This window comes from Callionymus lyra, chromosome 11 (assembly GCF_982586985.1).
Source record: "Callionymus lyra chromosome 11, fCalLyr1.hap1.1, whole genome shotgun sequence".
NCBI lineage: Eukaryota > Metazoa > Chordata > Actinopteri > Syngnathiformes > Callionymidae > Callionymus > Callionymus lyra.
The window spans coordinates 9,006,443-9,032,752 of NC_141828.1; the positions used below are offsets into that span (position 1 = coordinate 9,006,443).

General features: G+C 39.2%; 3 protein-coding genes across 4 annotated transcripts in view; 1 reads left to right on the top strand and 2 right to left on the bottom strand.

Moving 5' to 3' along the window:
* Positions 1-18,236, bottom strand: part of ttc7a (tetratricopeptide repeat domain 7A) — a 59,693-nt gene extending 41,457 nt beyond the window's left edge. The window contains exons 1-10 of the mRNA XM_087803265.1: positions 18,165-18,236; positions 17,013-17,214; positions 13,591-13,754; positions 13,351-13,519; positions 10,019-10,149; positions 8,945-9,063; positions 8,247-8,325; positions 7,952-8,121; positions 2,524-2,587; positions 2,316-2,453 (exon numbers count right to left, since the gene is read on the bottom strand). Coding sequence (XP_087659391.1) covers positions 2,316-2,453; positions 2,524-2,587; positions 7,952-8,121; positions 8,247-8,325; positions 8,945-9,063; positions 10,019-10,149; positions 13,351-13,519; positions 13,591-13,754; positions 17,013-17,214; positions 18,165-18,236 — 1,308 coding nt within the window. The remainder of the gene's footprint in view (positions 1-2,315; positions 2,454-2,523; positions 2,588-7,951; positions 8,122-8,246; positions 8,326-8,944; positions 9,064-10,018; positions 10,150-13,350; positions 13,520-13,590; positions 13,755-17,012; positions 17,215-18,164) is intronic.
* Positions 18,237-19,057: 821 nt separating this feature from the next.
* mcfd2 (multiple coagulation factor deficiency 2, ER cargo receptor complex subunit) lies at positions 19,058-22,481 on the top strand. Of its 2 annotated transcripts, none has more exons than XM_087802619.1 (4): positions 19,058-19,132; positions 19,540-19,708; positions 19,783-19,942; positions 21,399-22,481. In XM_087802619.1, the coding sequence occupies exons 2-4, from the start codon at positions 19,542-19,544 to the stop codon at positions 21,528-21,530; spliced, it is 459 nt and encodes a 152-aa protein (XP_087658745.1). In that variant the 5' UTR covers positions 19,058-19,132; positions 19,540-19,541; the 3' UTR covers positions 21,531-22,481. The 2 variants fall into 2 exon arrangements, with proteins under 2 accessions (XP_087658745.1, XP_087658744.1); XM_087802618.1 differs by having other exon boundaries at positions 19,068-19,132; positions 19,520-19,708.
* Positions 22,482-23,758: 1,277 nt separating this feature from the next.
* prop1 (PROP paired-like homeobox 1) lies at positions 23,759-25,903 on the bottom strand. The gene is given in 4 exon segments (XM_087802950.1): positions 23,759-24,130; positions 24,224-24,415; positions 24,589-24,617; positions 25,810-25,903. Coding segments are annotated over 4 exon segments (687 nt in total).
* Between the last annotated feature and the right edge of the window lie 407 nt (positions 25,904-26,310).

Genomic DNA, 26,310 nt, shown 5'->3' on the forward strand with positions numbered 1-26,310 from the left:
CGGACCAAAAACATAAATTGAGTCTCAAATGAGTTTTTAAATATTTTCACCCGCTGTAACGGCTGCAACTTTGTCATATCTCTGATTCATTAGATGCAGTTATGACTTTCCTGCCAACTTTTATACACTTTTCATTATCACGAAAAGATTGTTTAGAAATAGTCAAAGTGAACTAAGATGTTTAAACAGTATTTCAATCAAGCAATGCATAAATAAAACAAAATTTAATGTTTAAGTATTTTTGTAAATAACATGATTAAATCCACATATTTATCTTGTAGTAGTATCTTGTAAAGCTCCCCTTTTAATAATAAAGAGAAACTTGTTAAATATGGGAATTAAAAATATATATTTACATTGTTTCTTCATAGTTTTAATTAGTGAGGACCTGATGAAGCTTCATGAAGCAGAGTCATTATTTTCAGAGTCCACTAGATGGCGTCTCTGCACTATTTTCCTTTGTTTTGAACAACTGTTCTAATGAAACATCACATCCTTTCTAAACTGATGGCGCCACCTACTGACCTTTAAACAACATGACACTGCGTCGTGAAGCTTCATCAGCAAATCACTATTAATTATTACACCTATAAAAATATAAATAATATTTCATAGACTTCAAACAGTAAATTAGATTTTTGAAAGTTTAAAACAATTTATTGTCAGTGGTCAAACAATTGCAGTGGATTATCAAACACCCACAAAAGGGTTTAAGTAAGTAAGTAAATAATTTATATTTGTAGAGCAGTTTTCAAGACAAGGGTCACAAAGCGCTTAAACAATCAAAACTAAAAACATATACTTAAGTCCTAAAAAAAAAGGTGATATTTGTCAAGTCAGACCAACAGATGCACTTTACAGCAAGAGATTGTTGTTTGAGACACATTCATGAAATGGCCCTTCTTTGTGAAAGTTGCAGCAGATTACCAGACAGTAATTCAGGAGCGTAATAGCTACAGAAGACTCTTTCTTCAACAACGATCATTTAGGTTTTTATTTTTACTTTCATCAGCACTAAAATATGCACCTGAAAAGCTCGGGAGAGTGTTTCTTCTTTTCAAAGGCAAGTAGATGAGAGAAAGTCTCAAAGATTCAAGCAGCTAGTTGACAGCGTGTCTTAAGTCTGATAGTGTTAGTCATGTGACATCTTGTGGTTGCACAAGAGCACTGGCCCTAGTTTACCTCTTTAACGCCGCCCCACCTCTTTCAAATCCCCATTTAACCCTGTTTCGCAGGCTAATCTGCCGCATAAAGATAAAGAGTTTGCAGGTGAAACAAAGTGTTTCGTAACAAAAATGTAGCGACAGGAGATTAAATTCGTGTTCTGCCTCATCGTAGGAACAGATGTTCTTTAATAGAGTTTTTTTTCTATCTGGTCTTTAAGGACACGTGTGACAGGATGTGCGAGTTGACCGACTGATAACCTTTAGCCTCAAATCACCTGCTTCAGTTCCAGTTTCGTTTTCTCCGCAGGTGTCTGGACTCTATTTTTAAAGGTGCGCTTACACCAACCTAAACATAGTTTCATGGACATTTATCTTTACTTAAAATGAATGGAGCGAAAACAGTTTCTGTTGTGCGTTGATGATGTGATTTGAGCGGAAGGTTTAGGGCGACATCTTTAATATCAAACTCTCAAAATAAAGAAACTTTTTTTTTTTACTTCCTCATTCCCGTTAGTTAAGAAGCTACAATTCTGCCTCTCCGATCAGCCATTTTGACTTTCCACTAACTTTAGACCCTCCCCCGTCAGACTTCTATTTTAAAGTAAGTAAACGTTGTCGAGTAAAAAAAACAAACCAACCACTAACAAAAATCTCGCCATATCGCAATGTGTGTAAACAGGCCTTTAGAGATAGAGACTGTCATCCATGAGAGACTCAGAGTAGAGCCTCCACATTGAGAGGCGCTAGTTCAGATAGCTTCAATCTTTTACACGGCTACAAAGAAACTCCTCATAAATCACTGCTTGTCGCCCCTCTTAAATATTTGTATCTGTCTTCTAGGATCATCTATTACATATGAGCATCATGTCAACATCGTTTTAAGTTATCATAAAGTCGATTCCGACCAATCTCCACCCGGTCCCACCAACAACCCGCCCCACACCTGGACAGCGGTGACACCACAAGGGTAAACTGTGCGAGAGTGGAAGCGGGTTTTGTGATTCTGCGAGACAAACAGCAGGCAGATTAAAAAGAGACGTTTAATCTTCTTTGCTCAAAGTCAGTCGGACATTTATTAAAAAGTTTTGGCAAAGGCAAAGCTCAAACTCCAGGAGTGAGTGTGTGCATGAGAGTGTGTGTGTGGCAGACCTCAGACAGCATGGAGTACTGCCCCCTCCTGGCCATGCCGATGGTCAGCAGGTCGTAGACGCTGGTGGCATCCTGCAGACTGGCCTTCCGAGCGTCCGCCTGGTCAGGCATGCGACTGATGACTGCATCACCGCTGGCCTGAAGTGTGCGACACCAGTCAGGAAAGGTACACACTGAGCGTGTGTGTGAGAGTGTGTGTGTGTCTCACCATGGACTCTGTTATCAGCAGCAGCAACACGGCCTCTTCCACTACGTCTTGAGGACAGAAGCAACTGCCGGAAACAGAAGAAAGTACTTTTTAATGCACACACACACATAGAAATACACACCACTACACAACGTGTGTGGAGTGTCCGGTTTCTTCATCACCTGAGGCTGAAATATAACACACACCACTCCAGGAGTATCAGCACACAGCTCAGGTGTCACATCTACACTAACACAAATGCCAACAACAAAACACACTTTTTTTTTGTGAATGCACACACAAATATTATCTTACGGATGCTAGTCTTTTCTCTTTACACACTCGAATAGGCAAACACACACACGTCATCAACACATCTTTCTACTCTAATGCAAATTCATGCACACACACACACAACCACAGTTGTGTACGACTTATGCAACTTAATAGCAGCTGGAGAACACAAACTAGCAAACACATGGAGACAAAGCCATAAGTAGACAAACACACAATCATACATGTACATTCTATCTTGAATTCATGCACACAACAATTTCAGACAACTGACTCACACACCAAACACATACACACTTGTAAACACACTTTAACATAAGGTTTATAACACCTTAAACACACACCTACACACACAAACCAGTATCAGTAAACTGACGCACACGTGACACTTTAACTTAAGTTTGTCAGACCACACACACACACACACACACACACACAACATCATCTTTCCCACAAAGGTACATGACGACACATGAGCAGGAGCGAAGATAAAGAGCGGCGCTGGTGGGTTCTCCTCTTCCTCCTCTCCTTCTAATCTCAGACATGGATTTAGATGGTTGCCGGTGATGGTGTGGGCAGGATTAGTCATGTGGCGCTGACTCAGTACGGCTCACAAGGCCCGAGCAAAACGGCCCAGGATCCCGGCTCACAGGAAGAGTTGCGACGGATGGTGCTAGTTTGGGCTCCGTCACGGTCAAGTGAGTAACACGATGTGATTGTTCTCTGCCACAGCAGAGCAGATCTGTGACTGAGTCAGCATAAGTAACAACCTTGGCCTTAACTGAAAAAGAAAATTTAAAAATATGCTACATCGCGCTAGCTTGCTTTTATACATAAGTGCTATTAAATATGGTGTAGATAAAAACACTGCTCGAATCTATACCTAAAAAGAAGGGCTGTAGCAATACAATCGTTTCAATATACAATTGGAAACGATATATCCATGCACGCAATAATATTCGATACGATATTTTCAGCTCACGATACGACCCAATACGACATATTCGATTCACGATATGTTATATTCAGCTCACGATACTATTTAAAGCGATACATTGGGCTCACGGTACGGTTCGATAAGTTGTATTCAGCTCACGACACGATCCGATCCGATATATTCAGCTCACGATTCGATACAATATATATTCAGCTCACGATTCGATACAATATATATTCAGCTCACGATTCTATACAATATATATTCAGCTCACGATACGATTCAATATATATTCAGCTCACGATTCGATACAATATATATTCAGCTCACGATTCTATACAATATATATTCAGCTCACGATACGATTCAATATATATTCAGCTCACGATACAATACAATATTTATTCAGCTCACGATACGATTCAATATATATTCAGCTCACGATACGATCCAATATATATTCAGCTCATGATACGATCCAATATATATTCAGCTCACGATACAATACAATATTTATTCAGCTCACGATACGATTCAATATATATTCAGCTCACGATACGATCCAATATATATTCAGCTCATGATACGATCCAATATATATTCAGCTCACGATACAATACAATATTTATTCAGCTCACAATACGATCCAATATATATTCAGCTCACGATACGATCCAATATATATTCAGCTCATGATACGATCCAATATATATTCAGCTCACGATACAATACAATATTTATTCAGCTCACGATACAATACAATATTTATTCAGCTCACGATACGATTCAATATATATTCAGCTCACGATACAATACAATATTTATTCAGCTCACGATACAATACAATATTTATTCAGCTCACGATACGATTCAATATATATTCAGCTCACGATACGATCCAATATAAATTCAGCTCACGATTCTATACAATATATATTCAGCTCATGATACGATTCAATATATATTCAGCTCACGATTCGATTCAATATATATTCAGCTCACGATTCTTTACAATATATATTCAGCTCACGATACGATTCAATATATATTCAGCTCACGATACGATTCAATATATATTCAGCTCACGATACAATCTGATACATTAAGCTAAAGATACGATACAATCTCATATATTCAGCTCACGTTACGATTTGATATGATATATTCAGCTCATGTTACAATTTGATAGGATATATTCACCTTTTGATACGATTAGATACAGTATATCCAGCTCACGTAGCTCACTTATGCTACATCATGCTAGCTTGCTTTTACACATAAGTGCTATTAAATATGGTGTAGATAAAAACACTGCCCGAATACCTAAAAAGAAGGGCTGTAGCAATACAATCATTTCAATACACAATTGGAAACGATATATCCATGCACGCAATAATATTCGATAAGATATATTCAGCTCACGATACGACCCAATACGACATGTTCCATTCACGATATGTTATATTCAGCTCACGATACAATTTAAAGCGATACATTGGGCTCACGATACGGTTCAATAAGTTGTATTCAGCTCACAACACGATCCGATCCGATATATTGAGCTTACGATTCGATACAATATATATTCAGCTCACGATTCGATTCAATATATATTCAGCTCACGATACAATTCAATATATATTCAGCTCACGATACGATTCAATATATATTCAGCTCACGATACGATTCAATATATATTCAGCTCAAGATTCGATTCAATATATATTCAGCTCACGATTCGATTCAATATATATTCAGCTCACGATTCTTTACAATATATATTCAGCTCACGATTCTTTACAATATATATCCAGCTCACGATACAATACAATATTTATTCAGCTCACGATACGATTCAATATATATTCAGCTCACGATACGATTCAATATATATTCAGCTCACGATACGATTCAATATATATTCAGCTCAAGATTCGATTCAATATATATTCAGCTCACGATACAATACAATATTTATTCAGCTCACGATACGATTCAATATATATTCAGCTCACGATACAATACAATATTTATTCAGCTCACGATACGATTCAATATATATTCAGCTCACGATTCGATTCAATATATATTCAGCTCACGATACAATACAATATTTATTCAGCTCACGATACGATTCAATATATATTCAGCTCACGATTCGATTCAATATATATTCAGCTCACGATACGATTCAATATATATTCAGCTCACGATACGATTCAATATATATTCAGCTCACGATACGATTCAATATATATTCAGCTCACAATACGATTCAATATATATTCAGCTCACGATACGATTCAATATATATTCAGCTCACGATACGATTCAATATATATTCAGCTCACGATTCGATTCAATATATATTCAGCTCACGATACGATTCAATATATATTCAGCTCACGATACGATTCAATATATATTCAGCTCACGATACGATTCAATATATATTCAGCTCACAATACGATTCAATATATATTCAGCTCACGATACGATTCAATATATATTCAGCTCACGATACGATTCAATATATATTCAGCTCACGATTCGATTCAATATATATTCAGCTCACGATACGATTTAATATATATTCAGCTCACGATACGATTCAATATATATTCAGCTCACGATACGATTCAATATATATTCAGCTCACGATACGATTCAATATATATTCAGCTCACGATACGATTCAATATATATTCAGCTCACGATTCGATTCAATATATATTCAGCTCACGATACGATTCAATATATATTCAGCTCACGATACGATACAATATATATTCAGCTCATGATACGATTCAATATATATTCAGCTCACGATACAATCTGATACATTTAGCTAAAGATACGATACAATCTCATATATTCAGCTCACGTTACGATTTGATATGATATATTCAGCTCACGTTACAATTTGATAGGATATATTCAGCTTGTGATACGATTAGATAAAACATATTCAGCTCATGATACGATTAGATACAATATATTCAGCTCACGTAGCGATCCAAGAGGATATATTCCGGTCAGAATACGATTCGATACCACATATTTAGTTCCATCATTTTTAGGGGACACTGACTTTTATTCGCATCTTGTGATTGTTTCACTCTCTATTTATTAAATTATTAGAACAAAAAACTAAAATATGTCCAAACATCAGATTTAAAGCAGCTTTAGCCAGCTGTATTCTATCTTGTGGGATTTTATTGTTCCTTTGGTCGCGAAGGACATAATGGCTGCTGCCATCTAGTGGCCGGAAGTTCAATTGCAACAACAAAATGAAGAAACTCTGTGAATAAACATGGTAAAGATAAGATAAAAGCCAAAATGAAAATGAAAATGAACAAAAAACAATACATTGCCATGCCAATCGATAGCTGTACCATTAAAATAAATGAAATCTGTGAATCAATTTTACTACAAAGCTGCATAGCACCGACAGGCCAACTATTCTACTTGGGAAAGAGGACAGAGGGGAGGGAGGGCAATATGGCTGTTGATTGTACAATAACCCTTGTGTAATCTCAGGGTCAAGATGACCCAGAGGCCCCAAACAATGTGTTGTCTCTGGGTCAAGGTGAACGACCTCCCTGGCTTCAATTAATACATATCCTTTAAGAAACATCTTAAGACGTTTCTATTTGTTCAGGCTTTTCCTTGATTTTCTGGAACTCCTGTGTTGTTCTCAGTATTATCTTGATCTTTAAAGTATGTACTTTTTTGAGTATTGTTTTGATTGTTTAAGCGCTTTGTGACCCTGGTCTAGAAAAACGCTATATAAATAAATATTACTTACTTACTTACTTACTTATATGCATTAATACATATGACCCAGAGACAACACAAGGGATACCTTAAACATATGTTTTTAAGGCCTCTGGGTCACCTTGACCCAGAGATAATACAAGGGTTAAATGATATTGCTAATGGCCCACAGCCTTTATAAATGACTTTTGTTGCGAAAGATTATTTCCAACGTCTTCTTTTGTGGTTTACCAGACGGTTATGAAAGGCTTTATTTTGGTAAATATTTAGTTTAGATTTGTTTGCAGAACAAACCAACAAATCCAAAGACGATGTTCTACTCTATACATAGAGTGTGATATAAATGTAGCCATTAGCTCACTGATGAAAAGCTTCACGTGAGCACCTTAATCTTGACTTTAAATAACAAGTTTAATTGACTTTAACTTCATGGAGACACACCTGTCCGTGGAGTAGCGCAGTGGCGGTCTCACGGTCGGGTAGATGGCGTCTTTCGAGGCGGCGGCTCCTTCTCTGTGCAGCCAGGCTGTCGGCGGGGGTCCCAGCGGGGGCCAGTAACTGTCCTCGCTCACCGAGCTCAGCAGCACCTGCGCTAGCTTCCTACCCGCCGACTAAAAACATTGAATACACACGGGGATTCAGTGACCCCGACCAAAATGTGGATTCTTGCGCGGCGGTCGATGCTTGTGAACAACTTTTAGCGAGCGGCTTTTGATGTGCATGTGTTGTAGCTCACTTTTCTGAAGCTGCGAGACCCTTGTGACTCCACCACCCTCAGCACCCTACGCAGCTGGTGAGCTCCCTGTGCGAGATGACTAAGAGAAACACACAAACGTCGAGAACGGCAATAGTTGTATCATAGTCGGGAAAAAAAAAGAAAAAAATCCCACTTACTAAACATGTCTTAAAAGTCAAACTAAGGTTATTGAGCAATTTGTGTTGAGCAGTGGGTCTTAAGAGCGAGTGGAATGAAAACGCAGACAACAGTGACACCTGCTGGTCAAATCTTTTAAGGTACAGGCGCGACATCGTTTCTAAAATGAGCTTTAAGTCAACTTACTTGGTTAAGATAAAATAATCTTAATAACTCGTATTGAGTGTAAAAAAGAAAAATTGTTTTAAAATAATATTTTATTTTTCAGTTACTTCTCAGTTACATCTAATAAAAATAAACATGTTTTTCCAAGACATTCTGACATTATGTCTATAAATTGTCTTCTATTATAAACAGACAAACTCAGATTTACTCGTCAATCTAAGTGAAGACTTCCTGTTGTGTCAGACGGAGCATCACAGCGGCAGCGTAGTGACCATATAAGGAAGTCTGAGCTTGGAAGATTAAAACAAAAAAAAAAAGTGTTTATCCTGAAGTTCTCTCCGACATATAAAAAAAATGTTTGTGAGTGTCTGTCAAGAGTGTGTGTCCGCGCTCACCCTCGCTGCAGCAGACACAGGTAGGCGCTCTGCAGCGCCGCCTGCAGGAAATATCCCAGTTCCATATCCAGAGGAGGAGTCAGACTGTTTTTGCCGGTTTTTCCCGGAGTCGTTGCCGCCTGGAAGCACAGTTGTTAGCCGACATTAATTATTCAATGATCGTCACAAATCTTCTTATTTATAAATAAACCTGTTTATATTTAATTTCTAGTCTTCTTCTCTTTTTCCTCTCCATCTAAACGTTTCTTCACCGTGCCTGCACTATCTTCTTCACCTCCTTCATCTGTGTGTGTCGCTCCTTCTCAACTGAATGAAATGAAAACATTAAAATAAAATGAAAAACAAAATGGCAAAAGGTTTGTTTTTCTTCCTGCTTTGTGATGCAACTAAGAAGCGTGTACTTATATCTGGTAACCTATACTGTGTCTCAAATCGCATACTAGCGTACTCAAAGTTAGTATTTTTAGTGCATAAATGCGTCTCAATTCTTAGTATGCGACATTTAGTGCGCCATGCACACTAAATTGTCGTACTAAAACGCCCACAAAACTGAGTATGGTTCGATGGACACTATCTACCCTAAACGGCCGCCATCTTAATGACGTTTTAAACAGAAGTTACGTTATATATATATGCATATATATGCATATACTTACAGGTGCATTTTCAGCAGCATTAGAAGAATGACACGTCTTCGCTGCTGATACCAGCTTAAATATCTCGCGAATATTTTGATTCTCATATTTTTTCTTTATTTCTTTTTCCAAACTTGCAAAACGTGCTGCCAGCAGGTGTCGGCGATAGCGTTCAAACAGCTGGTTGAAATCATCGTTAAATAGAAGTAGAAGAAGAAGCTGTCGAGTCATTTCCTGTTAGTGTGTAGCAGCAGAGTTTGATTTGAGACATACTATCTGTGGAGAATTTGCGTACTGGTTAGTATGTACACTATCCTGATGCATACTAACGCCTAGTATACTAAGAGAAGTATGCGATTTGAGACACAGCACTAGTCACACTTTTATTAACACTTTTAATTCCTCACACGTTTTGGTTTCACCACCGCAGTAAACTCACCTTGTCGAGCTCCTGCAGGTAAGACAGGGCGGCGTCGCAGGCCCTGAGGTAACAGGACAGACTCTCCTCCTCTCTCTCGGACAGCCTGACCCGGGACACCGCAGACACTGTTTGGTGGTCCAGAGACAGTCCTGCAACACACACACACACACACATTAGGGTAATAAATCTGATGTTCGGAAAAAGCCTTAAAACCTTTTAAGAGGCTATAAACTCCCAAGTTGAAGTGCTTTTTTTTTCGCTGTTAAACAAGAGCTCCAGCTGGCTGAGAGGGCCAAGAGCAACCAACAAGGCTTTAGAATTCTTAATATTATCAATAACATTGAGTCTTTATGAAGAAAAAGGACAATAACTTCAATAAAAATAAAAATAATACTCACAATTGTTTAATAATACCTCGTTAATTGGTGGAAAATATTTCCAAATAAGACAAACGTGAATTAAAATAGCTAAATATACGTTTTTAAAAATCTGCCATTTGAGCGCTACACTGGTGGTTGTCTTCTTCCCAGCTTTTTGAATATTGCGCCCTCGTGGAACCAAATGAAACAGCGATCCCATGTGGCGCAGCAACACATTGCAACAAAAGTCTAACGTTTTCGCTCGAACCGTTTCTATTTAAAAAACCAAACCTTTAAAGCTCTTGTTCGTATACTTAACTGTTTTTATCCTTTTTAAGATAAAAAACCCCATTTTAAATTAAAAAGTTATTAGTAAGTAAGTAATTTGTATTTATATAGTTGTGACTTGTTATATTAATACAAAAAAAAATTGTTGCTAAACAGTTAGATTAAAGAGCAAAGGATAAACATTGTTTGTTTCTGTTACAGGATATTTTTTCTTTCTGCTTTAAAATAGTATATTTCTATTGTTATATTACTATATATCAAGGGTATTTTCCATAATGAGTGTATTACATTACATTAATGAAATATTTCCTTCCCCTTTAAAAAAGAAAAAAAGCTACTTCTTTCAAGTTTATTAATGTTTTTATTTTCTGAATTTCCACAGTTAGTCATTAGTATATTAACAATGTGACAATGTTATATTAAATTTAAAAATTGATTGTGGTATTAATAAGCACCTTCACTCTCAAATAAAACATTATCTGTTGTTTTTGAGAATTCTTTCCCGACTCTGTGGACCGCAGACGTCGACTTTCTCACGGCATCTGTTCTATTTCCTCCCCTAACCCCTCGGACGAGAAAACACGACCTCCTGCTGGAAATACAGTTTCGGACGAGAACCGGGCCGTAACAGAATCAGCCGAGGATGAGCTCATCTCCGCTGGTTAGTGTAATGACACGATAATGACGGTAATGATATTATCCAAATCTCTCATGGGACGACTGCTGGGTGACCTTTAAACCATTCCAGCGTAAATATTTATTCCCCGCACCAAAACACCACCGGCTCAACGTTGCAGGGATGGAGGATCACGTCTTCACGGCGGAGGAAACAAAAACCTCTTGTCTCTGAAGCCTCTGCCAATGCTGTTAAATAAGTGGAAGCCTCGTTCGGCTGAAGACATCCAGGCCCGTCAAACTGATACGATTGTATTTCTGCCTCCTTCATTAGTGCAGCAGCTCCATATACGGGTTTTATTCTGGGAAACTCCTCCACATGATGGTTTGGATCCTGACTGGACCAGGAATTGACACCAGATGAACACAGACAAATATTTCTACACTAAAACAGTAGAATAGTTAGTTTCTTTTTCGTGAAAAAGGAAGGATCCATGAAGGACAGTTAAAATGTGTGACACACCTTTGCATGTTCAAGCATCTATTATATCATAGTGCGTCTTGATCTCAATGTGTTTATGTTTTAGTCTTTATAAATGTCTCTTTTCCATTTCTGCATGTGTCTTTTTATATCATGCTACATCTTTTGTGTGGATATACTTTACTTTACTTATATTGTGTTCATCTGCTGCCGGTCGATACCACGTCTGTCTCTTTTGCTTTAACCTCTTTAATGTGGATCTGTTTGTGTATTTATGTGTACCTGTGTCTTCTCTCTGTCCACATTCAGTGATTGTTAAGGTGTTGTTTTTTAAGAATTGAACTATTTCGTTTTTTTAAATAATTGATTTAAATATGTTTTATATTCAAAGGTTGCATTTAAATTCAATTCAATTCAACATAATAAATCAATGAATTCAATACATAATTAAATGCAAAACATTTCAAAAAGAGAAAAAATCAGTTTTTAACATTTGAAATGTTTTATTTAACCTCTTAATATTCTTTAAATACTTATATACTTCCATATTTTCCTGTGTGTCTGTATCTCTGTAAGTTAAGTTAAGTTTATGGTTAGCTCCATGTGTGTGTGTGTGTGTGCGTTTGTGTGTGTGAGTGTGTCTGTCTGTCCTTATAGCTGTTTGTATCTCTATATGGTCAGCTCTTTGTGTGTGTTTGTGTGTTTGTGTTTCTCTGTCATTGTAGATGTTTGTCTGTATCTCTATATGGTCAGCTCTGTGTGTGTGTTTGTGTGTTTGTGTATGTGTGTTTCTCTGTCATTGTAGCTGTTTGTCTGTATCTCTATATGGTCAGCTCTGTGTGTGTGTTTGTGTGTTTGTGTATGTGTGTTTCTCTGTCATTGTAGATGTTTGTCTGTATCTCTATATGGTCAGCTCTGTGTGTGTGCTTGTGTGTGTTTGTGTGTGTTTCTCTGTCATTGTAGCTGTTTGTCTGTATCTCTATATGGTCAGCTCTGTGTGTGTGTTTGTGTGTTTGTGTTTCTCTGTCATTGTAGATGTTTGTCTGTATCTCTATATGGTCAGCTCTGTGTGTGTGTTTGTGTGTGTGTGTTTCTCTGTCATTGTAGATGTTTGTCTGTATCTCTATATGGTCAGCTCTGTGTGTGTGCTTGTGTGTGTTTGTGTGTGTTTCTCTGTCATTGTAGCTGTTTGTCTGTATCTCTATATGGTCAATTCTGTGTGTGTGGGTACGTGTGTATGTCTTTGTGTGAGTTTGTCTTCCCAGTCTTAATATTTGTGTTAAAATCTCTATACGTTTAGCTTCATGTGTTTGTGTAAACTGGTGTTTGTGTCTATATGTGTGTGTGTTTCCCTGCCCTATATATCCGTGTGTCTGTATCTCCATATGTTTAGCTCCATGTGTTTGTATATCTGTGTGTGTGTCAATATCTTTGTATCTTTGACTGACTGGTGTTGTGTTTGTGTCTCTTTGTGTTACTGCACGTCTGTTGTCTATATTTGAATATTTCAGAGTGTGTATCCGTGTGTGCAGTGTGTGTGTGTCAGTGTTAGTGGAGTTGTTCACTTTGTTGTCATTCAACACAAAGCCGTGTGTGTGATCTTTGACCTTTCATGACGAAGGCTTCGGCCAGCAGACGCAGGTGGTAGGTGGGCTGGTCCTCCTGGGTCAGCTCCTCCAGGCCCACCCGGGCACACATGCCCTGAGCGTCCCGGTAGCGTCCCTGGACGTAGTGGACCTTGGCCATCAGCAGCAGAGCCTCGTTCAGGTACCTGGGCTGCAGCGGGACGAGGCATCAGGGGGGGCGACACGGAAGCTCGGGGCGGATCTTGGATCAGGTCAACCCACCGTGAGACGTCCTCGACTCAGGATGGTGTTGAGGTGACCTTTGGCCCGGTGGAGTCTGGGCTGGGTCTTCTCCACGAGCGGCGTGGCTCGCCGGAGGAGCTCCATGTTCTCCTGCAGACACTCCTCCAGCAGCGCTTCGGCTAACACCAGATTGAGGTAGTCGTCTGTCGAATCAAAAGTGAGCCGCAGGTCAGAGGTCACGATGTCGTACAATGGAAGCACATGTTCCAGGTCCCTCGCATGGAGCCCTGGACAAGCTCCTGCACCAAATCAAACTAAATACGAGCCGTGTTTACCTTCAGTAACGTCTTGTGTACACACACTTGACGGGAGCGTTCCTGTTCACATTCCCGCCGTGTGTGTTCTCACAACAGCGTTCGTACTCGCCACGTATTTACCGGTTCAATCAGGAGAAGCGAGGACGCCACTATCAGCGGGAACACAGCCTCGAATATCTTCCTCAAGTTCACGGCAGAAAACATCATCTCTCACGTCTTCATTACACCTCCTTCTCTTTCCTTCTTTTACTGTCTTTTCATCGTGTTTATGTCTAGAGTTGTGTGTTTCTTTTTCTTAAAACCTCTGACATCGTGTGTTATTTCTCCATGTCTTGATCCTCAGTGTGTCTGTAGCTCTGTGTGTCTACTCTTGTATATGTTTCTATCCCTGTGTGTCTGTTTCATTCTGTGTTCTGTACATCTACGTTCTCACGATGTTGGCTTCATAGTTAAAAAAAAACAGACAGAAGGACAGAAACATACAGATAAAAGACAGAAAGACAACACAGCAGATCGACACATCGGCAGGTATATTATATTGACTGACAGGAACAATAGAATAACAGACATGTAGGTGAAAAGACAGACAGACAGCTACAGACAGAAAGACAGGTAAACAGCTACAGACAGATAGACAGACACAGACAGACAGCTAAAGACAGATAGCTACAGAGGGACAGACAAACACAATCCATTTAAAGACAGACAGACAGGCAGGCAGGCAGTCAGTCAGTCAGTCAGTCAGTCAGTCAGTCAGTCAGTCAGTCAGTCAGTCAGACAGACAGACAGACAGACAGACAGACAGACAGACAGACAGACAGACAGACAGACAGACGGACTCCATTTACAGACAGACAGATAGCTACAGACATACAGACAGCTACAGACAGACAGATACAATCAATTTACAGACAGACAGACAAATAGCCACAGACAGACAGCTAAAGACAGATAGCTACAGAAAGACACAATCCATTTAAAGACAGACAGACAGATAGCTACAGAAAGATAGACAGACAGACAGAAAGAATCCATTTACAAACTGACAGATAGCTACAGACAGACAGACAGCTACAGAAAGTTAGACAGACAGACAGATAGCTACAGAAAGATAGACAGACAGACAGATAGCTACAGACAGACAGCTAAAGACAGATAGCTACAGAAAGACACAATCCATTTAAAGACAGACAGACAGATAGCTACAGAAAGATAGACAGACAGACAGAAAGAATCCATTTACAAACTGACAGATAGCTACAGACAGACAGACAGCTACAGAAAGTTAGACAGACAGACGTATACAATCAGTTTACAGACAGACAGACAGATAGCTACAGACAGACAGACAGACACAATACATTTACAGACAGACAGACAACACCATAGACCAACAGAGATATAGATACAGTAGATTGGCGAACAAACAGAAACTAAATGATAGAAAGAAGAGTCAGTAGATCAACAGACAGAAAGAGAGATCAAAGACAGTAGATAGTTGGACAGACAGACAATGTCACAATAAAGCAGACCTGGGGGCCAAAACAGCCCCTTTGACTGTATTTATGTGGCCCTCGTGAGGTCAAAGATCATGTCAAAACTAAATTATATTTGTATTTATTTTCATTATTCATTATAACTCTCTAAATATAGTTGTTGTTTTTTTTTACTTTTGTACTCTTGTAATTTTTGATTCTGTTGTCTTTCTCTACAATAAGATTTCAGTGAATATAAAAATAATATTTTGATTTTTTTTTTTAAATATCTCTTTTTTTCTCCTCCATTTTCACTTGACGGCCCCTCACGACAGCCACTGTATGAAATGTGGCCCCCGAGGAAATTAAAATCGCCCACCCCTGCAATAGAGACTTTATACTTCACCAGCAAAAAAAAAAAAACTGTCTATAACAAAAGCATTTGAAGTTTATGGTGGTACTAAAGTAGTTCTGCAGAGCGGCCCGACAATGATTTACCGCCGGCAGCACATGCTGGCGTGAGCCGAGCCACCTGAACCCATATTTACTCATGTGAGAGGTGCGAGCGCCACGACCGAGGCGGACTCTAATGACAGCACTTAGTGAGCGAGACCAAGGGCGGCGAAGAAGAAGAAGCTCTTGCTGGAGAATCAGTGAGAGACTCGGAGCGGAACCTTCTCCTCATCAGACTCTCGTCTCTCTCCTGTTATATATGTCTCGTGCTGGGGTGGAAAAAGTCCAGCAAGATGAAGTTAAGGACCTTTAAAGTAAGTAAGTAAGTAAGTAATTGTTATTTATATAGCGCTTTTCCAAACCAGGGTCACAAAGCGCTTAAACAATCAAAACAATATTCAATAAAGTATATACTTTAAAGATCAAGATAAAACTGATAACACAACAGGAGTTCCAGAGAATCAAGGGAAAGCCTGAACAAATAAAAACGTCTTAAGATGTTTTCTTAAAGGAGTCAGTATTTTGTGACTTTGTGACCCTGGTCTGGAAAAGCGCTATATAAATACAAATTACTTACTCACTTACTTACTAACAAAAAATACTTAGAATGGAATTGATTGGATTTTAACATCCATTAAGATACATGTCGATTGCAAAGAATAGCGATTTAGATAGAGCAGTGACAATGGGATTAATTAATTAATTAATTTTATTTATTTTTTATTTTATTGTCATTTTTGTTACCATTTGTATCAAAGAAAAAAAAGAGCATATACATTGTGTAACGGATGTACCTGCGGGTTGCTGTTGTCATGTCATGTCATGCTCAATAAAAAATATTTTGAATCAAAAAAATGGAATTGAAGTTTTCTGTTAGTCGGAGACCTTGGTGGTCTACCCAGTGCAGGACTCGGGTATCTTGGAGTTTTGTTCATGAATGAGTGGAAGGTGAAGCTCTGAAAACTTTTATTTATATTTATTTTGTTTTGTTTATCATTGTAATGACGCAATAGTTACCAACAAAAGAATAAAAGTCAAAAGTGTTGCTGACTAAACTTTTCAGTCAGATAACACAACACAAGTCTAAAGTTCATCCTGGTGACGAGTCTAGTCTTCAAAACCTGTCAAACTACATTTTAAACGAGAAAAGTTTAAAAAGTCCAAAGTCATCCGGGACCACTTAATGCGGACCCCCCGCAGGTGAAGGACCACTCACCGTCCTCGTGGAACTTCGCCGCCTGCATCTGGTCCACGATCGTCGGCATGCGGTCCCACTGGCACTCGGCTCGGTACCGCTCCAGCTCCACTTCCAGGCGGACTTGGGTGAAGGAGACTCGGGCGGTCATGGTGGGTCTGTCCCGGTGGTGGTGGTGGAGGTGGTGCGAGTATTCCCCGGACACGATGGGAGTAACTGCGGACTGGCAGGAGACGCGGAGGAGGTGTGACGTCAGCAGACGCTCAAACCCCCCCCCCCCCCCAACATTACTACTTTCTTTTGAACGTGGAAAAACAAACAGAAATAACTGATTTGAAAACTAAAAAAAGATGGAAATAAGTTAATAATTTGTGGCACCATAGGAAATAAACGTCATGTTTTTTTGTATTTTAAATACACTGAGGGGGGAATAAAAGTTACAAACAAAAAACGCTCAAGTCTAAAAATTAGTTTCGTTTATTATAAAATAAGTTATTGTATTATTTTACTGTAAAATAAACAAAACTTTTTTTTTTAAGGTTTGGATACGGTGTAAAATGAATGAAATACATTTACACACAAAGTAAGTTAGTGACTCGTGCTTAAACATAACTAAAACTTTTAAAAAAAAAGTATGATAATAATAATAAAAATGCATTGTTTAAAAAAAGGCCTGTAAAATAAGAACCAGGGGCATAGAAAAGCGCTCCAAAAATATTACTTACTTACAATGTTTTATCGATGTTTAATGCTTAAAAATGACAAATAAAACCACAGGAAATAAGTTATATTTTTAGTATTTATATTTTGGTGAATGGTATATATTAATTAGTTTACTTATGTCCATTTCCAATCTCTTATCTGGCTTCAGGTTGTCAGGGCAGCAGCTCCTCCCTTTCCAAAAATCTTTTGAAGGAATACCGAGAGAATCAAGGTCAACTGAGAGAGTCCTGGCTCTGACCCGGGATCTCCTCCCAACTAAACACATCTGTATAATCCAGAAGGTGTCATTTTCATACATATTTAATGTATTTATATTTATAATACACACAAATGGTATTTACTAATTATTTTATTGCGTCTGATGCAGAGTTTTTCCGACACAAATGTAAAACAAATAAAAGCTTGGGTTGTGTTTTCCTCGGACACACGCGCTTGATCCTAATCTTTCACTTTAACTGGATCAAGAAGCTCAGGAAAGACACCGCCTGAAGGAAAGCCGTATTCACGGTAGTAAGTGCGCATGTTTGCAGCATTTAAATCACAGTTTTGAAAATAGAAGAGTAACATTGCTCGCTGACATTCGATGACACAATAAAACAAGAACAAAACATGAAATACTTCAAACTAAAGGTGAACTACAGCGTGAACACGTCACTGCAGGTGGACTTTCCATCAAATCTAATGACGTCACAGGGGACACGGAGGGACCACCGGGGGGTTTTCTAGGAGCTACTGTGAGACACTGAACTCCACCTCGAGTCTCCTGAACAAAGATTTCGCGGCGTCATTTTCCTTTTGAAAGTTTGACATTTGTGCGTCGGAGAATCACAGCGCGCGTGCACGAGCGAACGAAAAGACACAGGAGCGCACCTGTGACGCGCATACAAAGAGTGGGTATTAGGTCAAGATGTTTCTCGATAGATTGCACCTATTGTAAGTAAGTCATTTTTATTTATATAGCGCTTTTATTGTCAATGGAGGAACTAACTATACTCATAAAATAATCAACTAAATGCACGTAAAAAAGTGTTATTTGTTCACATTATTATTATATTTTTCTTAATTAAGGTTCTAAGTTCCTTCTTCAACAAAGAACAAAATAGCAAATAAATTAAGCAAAAGGAAAAAAAAAAGGTATTACTTCATAAGACATATGGTTTAATCGTGACGTGTACTGTCTTTATTTATTGGTTTAAAAGAGAAAAACAGTTCGTTAAACATGTAGCGTTTGAGTCTGCAAAAGGTATAAACCGTTATCGGATTGTCATCCTATCGAAACTGTTTGCTCTTTGACAGGCTGAGCCAATCAGAACTCGCTGTCGTGTCCAAGAGTAGCTACGGAAGCCGCTCGTTGTGAACGCGCGGCGAACATCACTGACTGCACAAGTTACGGACAATAAAACTAACAACACCGTCAGGTAATCTTTTTAACCAGCTATTAACTTATCAATTCCACCTGTTAGACGTGCGTTTGTGGCTTATTCTAGCATGCAAGGTCACGTGTTGCCATCTTGCGATGTTTGATTGTTAGCAGATGGACCTTTAGTTTCTCTCAGTAAATGTCATGTTTTTTAAAGGTTTTAAATCATGTTAAATATATTGTTTAATATGATTTAAAAGCTCATAATTAAGGTGACATTTTGTTTTACGTGTGACTTTGAAAAGAGACTAACGCGTTGCTCTTTAACATACACAATGTTTATTATTATTTGTGTAAATACAAAAGTGACGTCACACAGTTGTTTTACACGCAGGTTGGAGGAAAAAGGTGTTTTTCATGTAACATATGTGTAACATAGGTTCAGTGTGACTGCTCGACCCACAGAGATGAGTGGAAGATGCGGGGTACACTTCGGGGTCCTCCTCCTGTGCTCGGTCCTCCTGCCAGCTCACAGTCATGTGGACCAGAATCTTCAGCCTCCCCCGGACATCGTGAGCGGGGCTCAGATCCACGGTCACGGCCGCCTGGACAAGAACATGGTCCAGGACAAAGAGTGGGTTTGTTTGCTCGGGCCGGGCGGCTGGACTTTGACAGCTGCTGACATGTCTCTCTCTCTCTCTCTTGAAGCCACATCATGGAGCACCTGGACGGGGTGATCGATAAACCCGAGAAGGAGATGACGCCGCAGGAGCTCCAGCTGCACTACTTTAAGATGCACGACTACGACGGCAACAACCTGCTGGACGGGCTGGAGCTCGCCACGGCCATCACGCACGTTCACAAAGAGGTGAGACGCCTCGTCGTCAAGGCGACACGTCATCGTCAAATTGATTTAGAACGTGTGAAAAATAGACATTTTCTATCACTCCCTCTGTCATCTATCATTTAACACAAGTTGACTTGTGTTTGTTTTAGCTTTAAAACATTTTTAACATAATCGTGAAACAAATTTACAAAATCTTTAAAGGGAAACTTAAGTAACTCTCGTCATAAAGTTCTTCCCGTCTGAAATCTCGGCGAACAAGAGCCATTATGAGGTTATAATGGCTTCACTCCTACTCTAACTGTAATCACACCCGCTTTGTTTATACAACGAGTCCCTTGGAGGGCGAGACCTCACTCCATGTTTGACCAATCACAGCAGAGTGTGTGTGGTTATGGTAAACAAGATTTAATCTCCAGAAAAAACAAAGTGTTTTCAGTGGGCGGGGCTTCTAATGTAAATATTTAAATGAAAAGAGAGTTTTGTACAAACAGACACTGATGATACAAAAGAGTCCAACTTATATTTAAGACACACTGAAAATACAATCTACAAATGATTGAAGCTAATTACAAACCTTGAAAGATATTTAGAAAATCTTTTATCAAGTTCTAATAATCTTGAAGCTAATTTGAACAAACAAACATTCACAAATTCACAAACTATTGTAGCTTATTCACAAAATCTTGTAAACTCCTGCAGGATATTTATAAAATATTAAGATAATTTACAAAATCTTGAAGCATATTTACAAATTATTGAAGCATATTTACAAAATCTTGAAGCATATAAACAAAATCTTGAAGCATATTTACAAAATATTGAAGCATATTTATAAAATCCTGAAGCATATTTATAATATCTTGAAGCATATTTATAATATCTTAAGACATATTTATTAAATCCTAAAATAATTTACAAAATCTTGAAGCATATTTATAATATCTTAAGACATATTTATTAAATCCTAAAATAATTTACAAAATCTTGAAGCATATTTATAAAATCTTAAGACATATTTATAAAATATTGAAGCATATTCACAAAATCTTAAGACATATTTATAAAATCTTGAAGCATATTTATAAAATCTTAAGACATATTTATAAAATATTGAAGCATATTTATAAAATCTTAAGACATATTTATAAAATCTTGAAGCATATTTATAAAATCTTGAAACATACTGTATTTATAAAATCTTATGGCATATTTACAAAATCTTGAAGCACATGTACAAAATCTTGAAGAGAAATTACAACCTTATCCAACAAATCCTCAAAGTTTCTGGAGTTCAAATCTTTTTTTCACTAGTTTGATCATTTAATTTAACTTTCAACCCCGCTAGCAAAGCGACTCCACGTTTACTTCTTAAGTGGTGCGTAGTCTAAGTAAGTTCACCACTGCTTCTCCATTTCGCACGAACTAGAATCCTCGTCTGCCTTGAACATCTTTTGCAATAACTCCCTCCGTCGCTCAGGAGCGAGGAGAGAACAGTCAGCCCATGAAGGAGGAGGACCTGATCGCCCTCATCGACGACGTGCTGAAGGACGACGACAAGAACAACGACGGCTACATCGACTACGCCGAGTTCGCCAAGTCGCTCGAGTGAAACCGGAACTCCTGAGGTTTGTGGAGGATCGTCTCGGTCGGGAGCCCACAGACGTGGAGCAGGTCACATGACCGGTGGATTGAGGGTTATAACTTATTTGTGTGTGTGTGTGTGTGTGAAGAGTCACACACTTACAGTTGGTCCATCATTTCACAACACTGAGTAAAACGACAACAATAAATAAAATATTCAAATAATTAATTTTATTTAGTCAGTTAATTTAAAAAACTACTTTTTCTTTTGAATTATTTTAACTCGTCAATATTATTTAATATAAGTTGTATTTTATACGTAGAAATATGAATTTAAAAAAAGAGTAAAATATGAGATTCATCAAGTTAAATGAATCAATTTGTCGGTCAAAACAATCTCAATGTTTGGTATATGGAATTATTTCAATAAATAAAGAGTATATCTAAAAATGTTAAATATATATTTTGAGTTTAACGATTAATATTGAAAGCTTAGTTTATTGCAAATACATTTTATTTTTGTATGCAATGAAAATGAAAGACTTGACCAAATACTAGGGAAATTGATTTGTAAAGAAAAGTCAGTATTATTGGATTTATTTGAATATATTCTAATAACATTTAACTTTACATTTATTTTATTCTTTAATTCAGCTTTTTGTTTTGTCGACGCTGCAATGTATTTATTATTTTTAAACTGAGAGTCCTCAGCGTCTTCTGTCTACTGTGAACCGACGGAACGTTTGTGAAAACTTCATCACTGTAGCAACAAGCAGGGTCACATGGTCTCGGCCGGTCAGCTGACCCCGAATGTACTTCCTCGTCACTGGAAAGTTCGAAACTTGAAGGAGAAACTTTCCCTCATCCGCTGCCTTTTGAGGTAAAAAAAAAGAAGATGTAAAATGTACAGACTTTCTTACAGATGTATTTTTGCCAGTCAGTGTTGATTCTGTTATTGAAATAAACGTGTTCGATTGAGTTTGTGTGTTTGATGGATCACGTCGTGACCTGCAGGGGGCAGTGACGAGCATTTTCTACTCTGCTGAGAACTCGCATGAAGAAGAGCGACAAGAAAAGAATCACGTTCAACATGGAAACAAAAATGAAGTTGTAGTTTTTTACCCCTACGTCTTGTGTCGATTTTGCCAATGGAAAAATATCCCACCCTGCGACACGTCTGCCCGAGAGGTCATGGATAAAATCCACCAGGCTATAATACAAACGTGCCCTTGAGCACGACCAGAAAAACATTAATCAGATTTTGGTTTGAATCCAACTTGTAAGAAGTACTTTTTATAAACAAACGGTTGCTTGTTCAATCACAATTCAATCCAGAATGCTTTTGAGCAAGGTTAAGTCGTACACGCTTATTAATTGAAGCAAGTTGTGAGTGCGAATCCCACTGTGCTGTTGACCAAGAGCATGAACCATCTACTCTACTGTTGTCCTTTGAGCAAGGCGGACACTCAACGAGCGTCCACTTTTTCGCCAAACTGGAAGCTTCTGCTTCAAACGCTGCACTCTACCGATGTGCCCTTCAGCAAGACTCAAAGTGAGCCGGTGTCGGGATGAATCCTTCTAACTGTGGAATTGTCTTCGATTTTCTGGTTTAATACCCTGTGATTGTAAACCTTTGAGCAAGGATGATCGTTTTTTGAATAGTTAATGGTAGTGAGGGTCTGATGAAGCTTCATGAAGCAGTGTCGTGTTGTTTAGAGGTCAGTAGGTGGCGCCATCAGATTAAAAATGATGTTTCATTAGAACAGTTGTTCAAAACAAAATAGTGCAGAGACGCCATCTAGTGGACTCTGAAGATAATGACACTGCTTCATGAAGCTTCATCAGACCATCACTAGTTACTGGTTCAATTCCCAGGCTCTGTGAGGGGAAACCTGCCCTGCAGAAAGCCACATCTACATGTGGACGATAGCATCTTGTTTGTTGAGCAATTTTGACTAGTGATGGTCTGGTGAAGCTTCATGAAACAGTGTCATTATCTTCAGAGTCCACTAGATGGCGTCTCTGCACTATTTTCCTTTGTTTTGAACAACTGTTCTAATGAAACATCATTTTTAAACTGATAGCGCCACCTACTGACCTCTAAACAACATGACACTGTTTCATGAAGTCACTAGTAAAAGTCGGGTCTAAAACAAAAAATGAATGCATCGACAGAAATTTAAAAAAATGAAAAATGAGATTTTATTTACAACATAATTTGACTGATAATCACAATTTAAGAAAGTCTCCGAGAGTTCAGCTCCAGAGGGAGCTCGGGTCGAGGCCCGTCATGGTGCTCAGCGAGAACACCGGGGTGCTCATGTTGCTCCTCAGGTGACTGTACCAGTCGTCGTGTTGGGGCTGGACCGGCTGCGAGGGGATCCCCTGGCAGGAGAACTGGGGCGCCGGACCCGGGTGGTGGTGGGAGTAGACGCCCGCGGGCAGCACCTGGGTCAGGTGGGGGATGTGGGCAAGCGGGGGGGAGTAGTACTGACAGGCCATGCTCGGGGGGAGTTGCATCCCTCCCAGCAGGGGGCGGTGCCCGGACACCAGGCCCAGGACCGGCTGGGCCTTCTGTGTGACCCGGTCGCTCTTCCTCTGCTTTGCCCGACGGTTCTGGAACCAAACCTGAAGAAAGAAACATAGGTTTTGTATTAAACTTTTATTTTTCACCACTAGAGGGCAGCTGTTTAAGTTAAGACTCAACCCAGCAAAACACACCTGGATCCGGGCCTCGTTGAGCTTGGTGACCTGGGCCAGCTCCTCCCTCATGTAGATGTCTGGGTACGGGTTCTGAGCGAAGGCGGCCTCCAGCTGCTCCAGCTGTTTGTGGCTGAAAGTGGTGCGGTGGCGCCTCCTGGCGGGCGACGTCCTGCCGCGCACGCCGACCTCCGCCGGCGCCGCCCTCAGCGACTCTCCGATATCTGGCGAAGAGACACGAGCGTTGAGATTCTCGGACCCTCCAGCTATGCGATGGTGCAATTCCCCAAATTGGAGGCGGATTAAAACGCCGCGGCGTTCCCACTGACTCGCGGGAACACGAGCTCTTGTGAGAAAACCTGCCGCACAACTGCAGGGATTTGAACCAGATTACCGCTCGCTAATGACTAATCTGCTAGAAAGCAGCTGCTGGAGTTTGCTAACAAAAGGGTTGCTGGTTCAATCCTGGGAACCAGGAAGACTCATTGTAAGGAACTGACAGGCATTCAGCAAGGCGCAAGACATTCCAACCCATATTCTAAATTGTATTCACCTATTTAGAAAAGTTGCTGGTTGAATTCCTAATATCTTTTTAGCATTGTTTAACTGCTCTTGAGCAAGACACGGCTTCACCTAAGCGGGTACCTTCAGGTAATCATCTTGACTGGATGCTAGTAGAGGAAGTTGCTGGTTGAATACCAGGCTTCTTCTACGATGCAAAGTTCCCTTGAGCAATACATGCAGCAGATTCGGGTTTGAATCTTGACAACCAACTTTTAAGATGTTGTCCCAAATCAAAAGGTTGTCTGTTCAACGCCCAACATTTGTCATTTATCGCCTTTTGAGCAAGGTCGAATTTGACCCTTCGTGGAAAGAATAAAGAAATATTTTATGCCTATTCCGATGGCTTCATATGAGAGTTGTAGGTGCAAATCCCAGCCTGCTGCTGAGAAAGGGAATCATCTGCACCCTCACTTGATTCATTCCCTTGCCTTTGAGCAACGCAAACAGTCGATGAGCTTTAAGATAAAACATTTCTGCACTGAAAGTTACTGGTTCAAACGCTGGACTCTACCAACGTGCCTTTCAGCAAGAAATAAATAAAAAAAAGGTGGCTCAAAAAGATGAATCATTCTAACTTTGGGCAGGGGTTGAATCCCCTGTGAGGGTTCACCCTTGAGCAAGGTTGACAGTTTCTTATTAGGTAGTGGTTCAATCCCCAGGCTCTGTGAGGGTAGCCTGCCCTGCAGCAAGACGCTAAATGACATCAATTGTAACACAATGACCAGCTGATAGTGAGAGGTTGCAGGTGCAAATCTATGCAGTTTGTTGAAGTATTTGAGGGTTTCTCTTGTTGAACTATATCTTGGATATTAAGTACTTACAATAAAACGATGGAGCAACAACAATCCAAACCAAAATGATTTATGAACATTTTATAAAGTAACCAGTGGATGGTGTAAAATAACTTTAAATTTAAATGCATTATTGTGTATTTTTCTGTAAAATAATTCAACATTTATCACAAATCATTGTCACGATATCGCACATCATATGTTTTGTATATGTCATGTTAAATTAGTTTTTGAGCGTTTTTTTGGACTCACCTGCGCTGGAGCTGACCGTGGCCATGTCGGCGTAAAGTTCTTCAAACTCCTGCTGGGTCTCCACTGCGTCTACCAGGAGCTTCATCTGGGCCATGTCTGCTGGTCCAGACGCCGACAGGAGTATTTAAGTGCGATGCTCCACCTCCGCCTCCGCCTCACCTGTCGGAGGTGTGTCTGCCAGCGTCCTGGTATGTAACTGCTGATGTCAGGGGAGATGGCGTGAGTTTGTCACTTTTTTTTTAATACATTTATTTGATATTTTCTTGACTTGAAAGGCTTTCATTCTACATTATCTGCATCAAAAATATAATATTGCTTTCTCAGATCTTTATTATTTTTGATTAAAAAACAGATTTTTCAAGATAATTTCTGATTTGTGTTATTTTTTTTATATATACTCTAATTAATTTCACTTTATTTTGGTCAATGGGGACGAATCATCAAATCAAGTATATACTGTATAATCTAATATTTACAAATATTAGATTGGAAATTTAACAA

Excerpts from the sequence above, each read along its gene's own strand:
- mcfd2 (XM_087802619.1), top strand. The coding sequence starts at position 19,542 with ATGAGTGGAAGATGCGGGGTACACTTCGGGGTCCTCCTCCTGTGCTCG. Across the intron at positions 19,709-19,782 it reads AACATGGTCCAGGACAAAGA|CCACATCATGGAGCACCTGG; the intron begins GTGGGTTTGTTT and ends TCTCTCTTGAAG. Across the intron at positions 19,943-21,398 it reads TCACGCACGTTCACAAAGAG|GAGCGAGGAGAGAACAGTCA; the intron begins GTGAGACGCCTC and ends TCCGTCGCTCAG.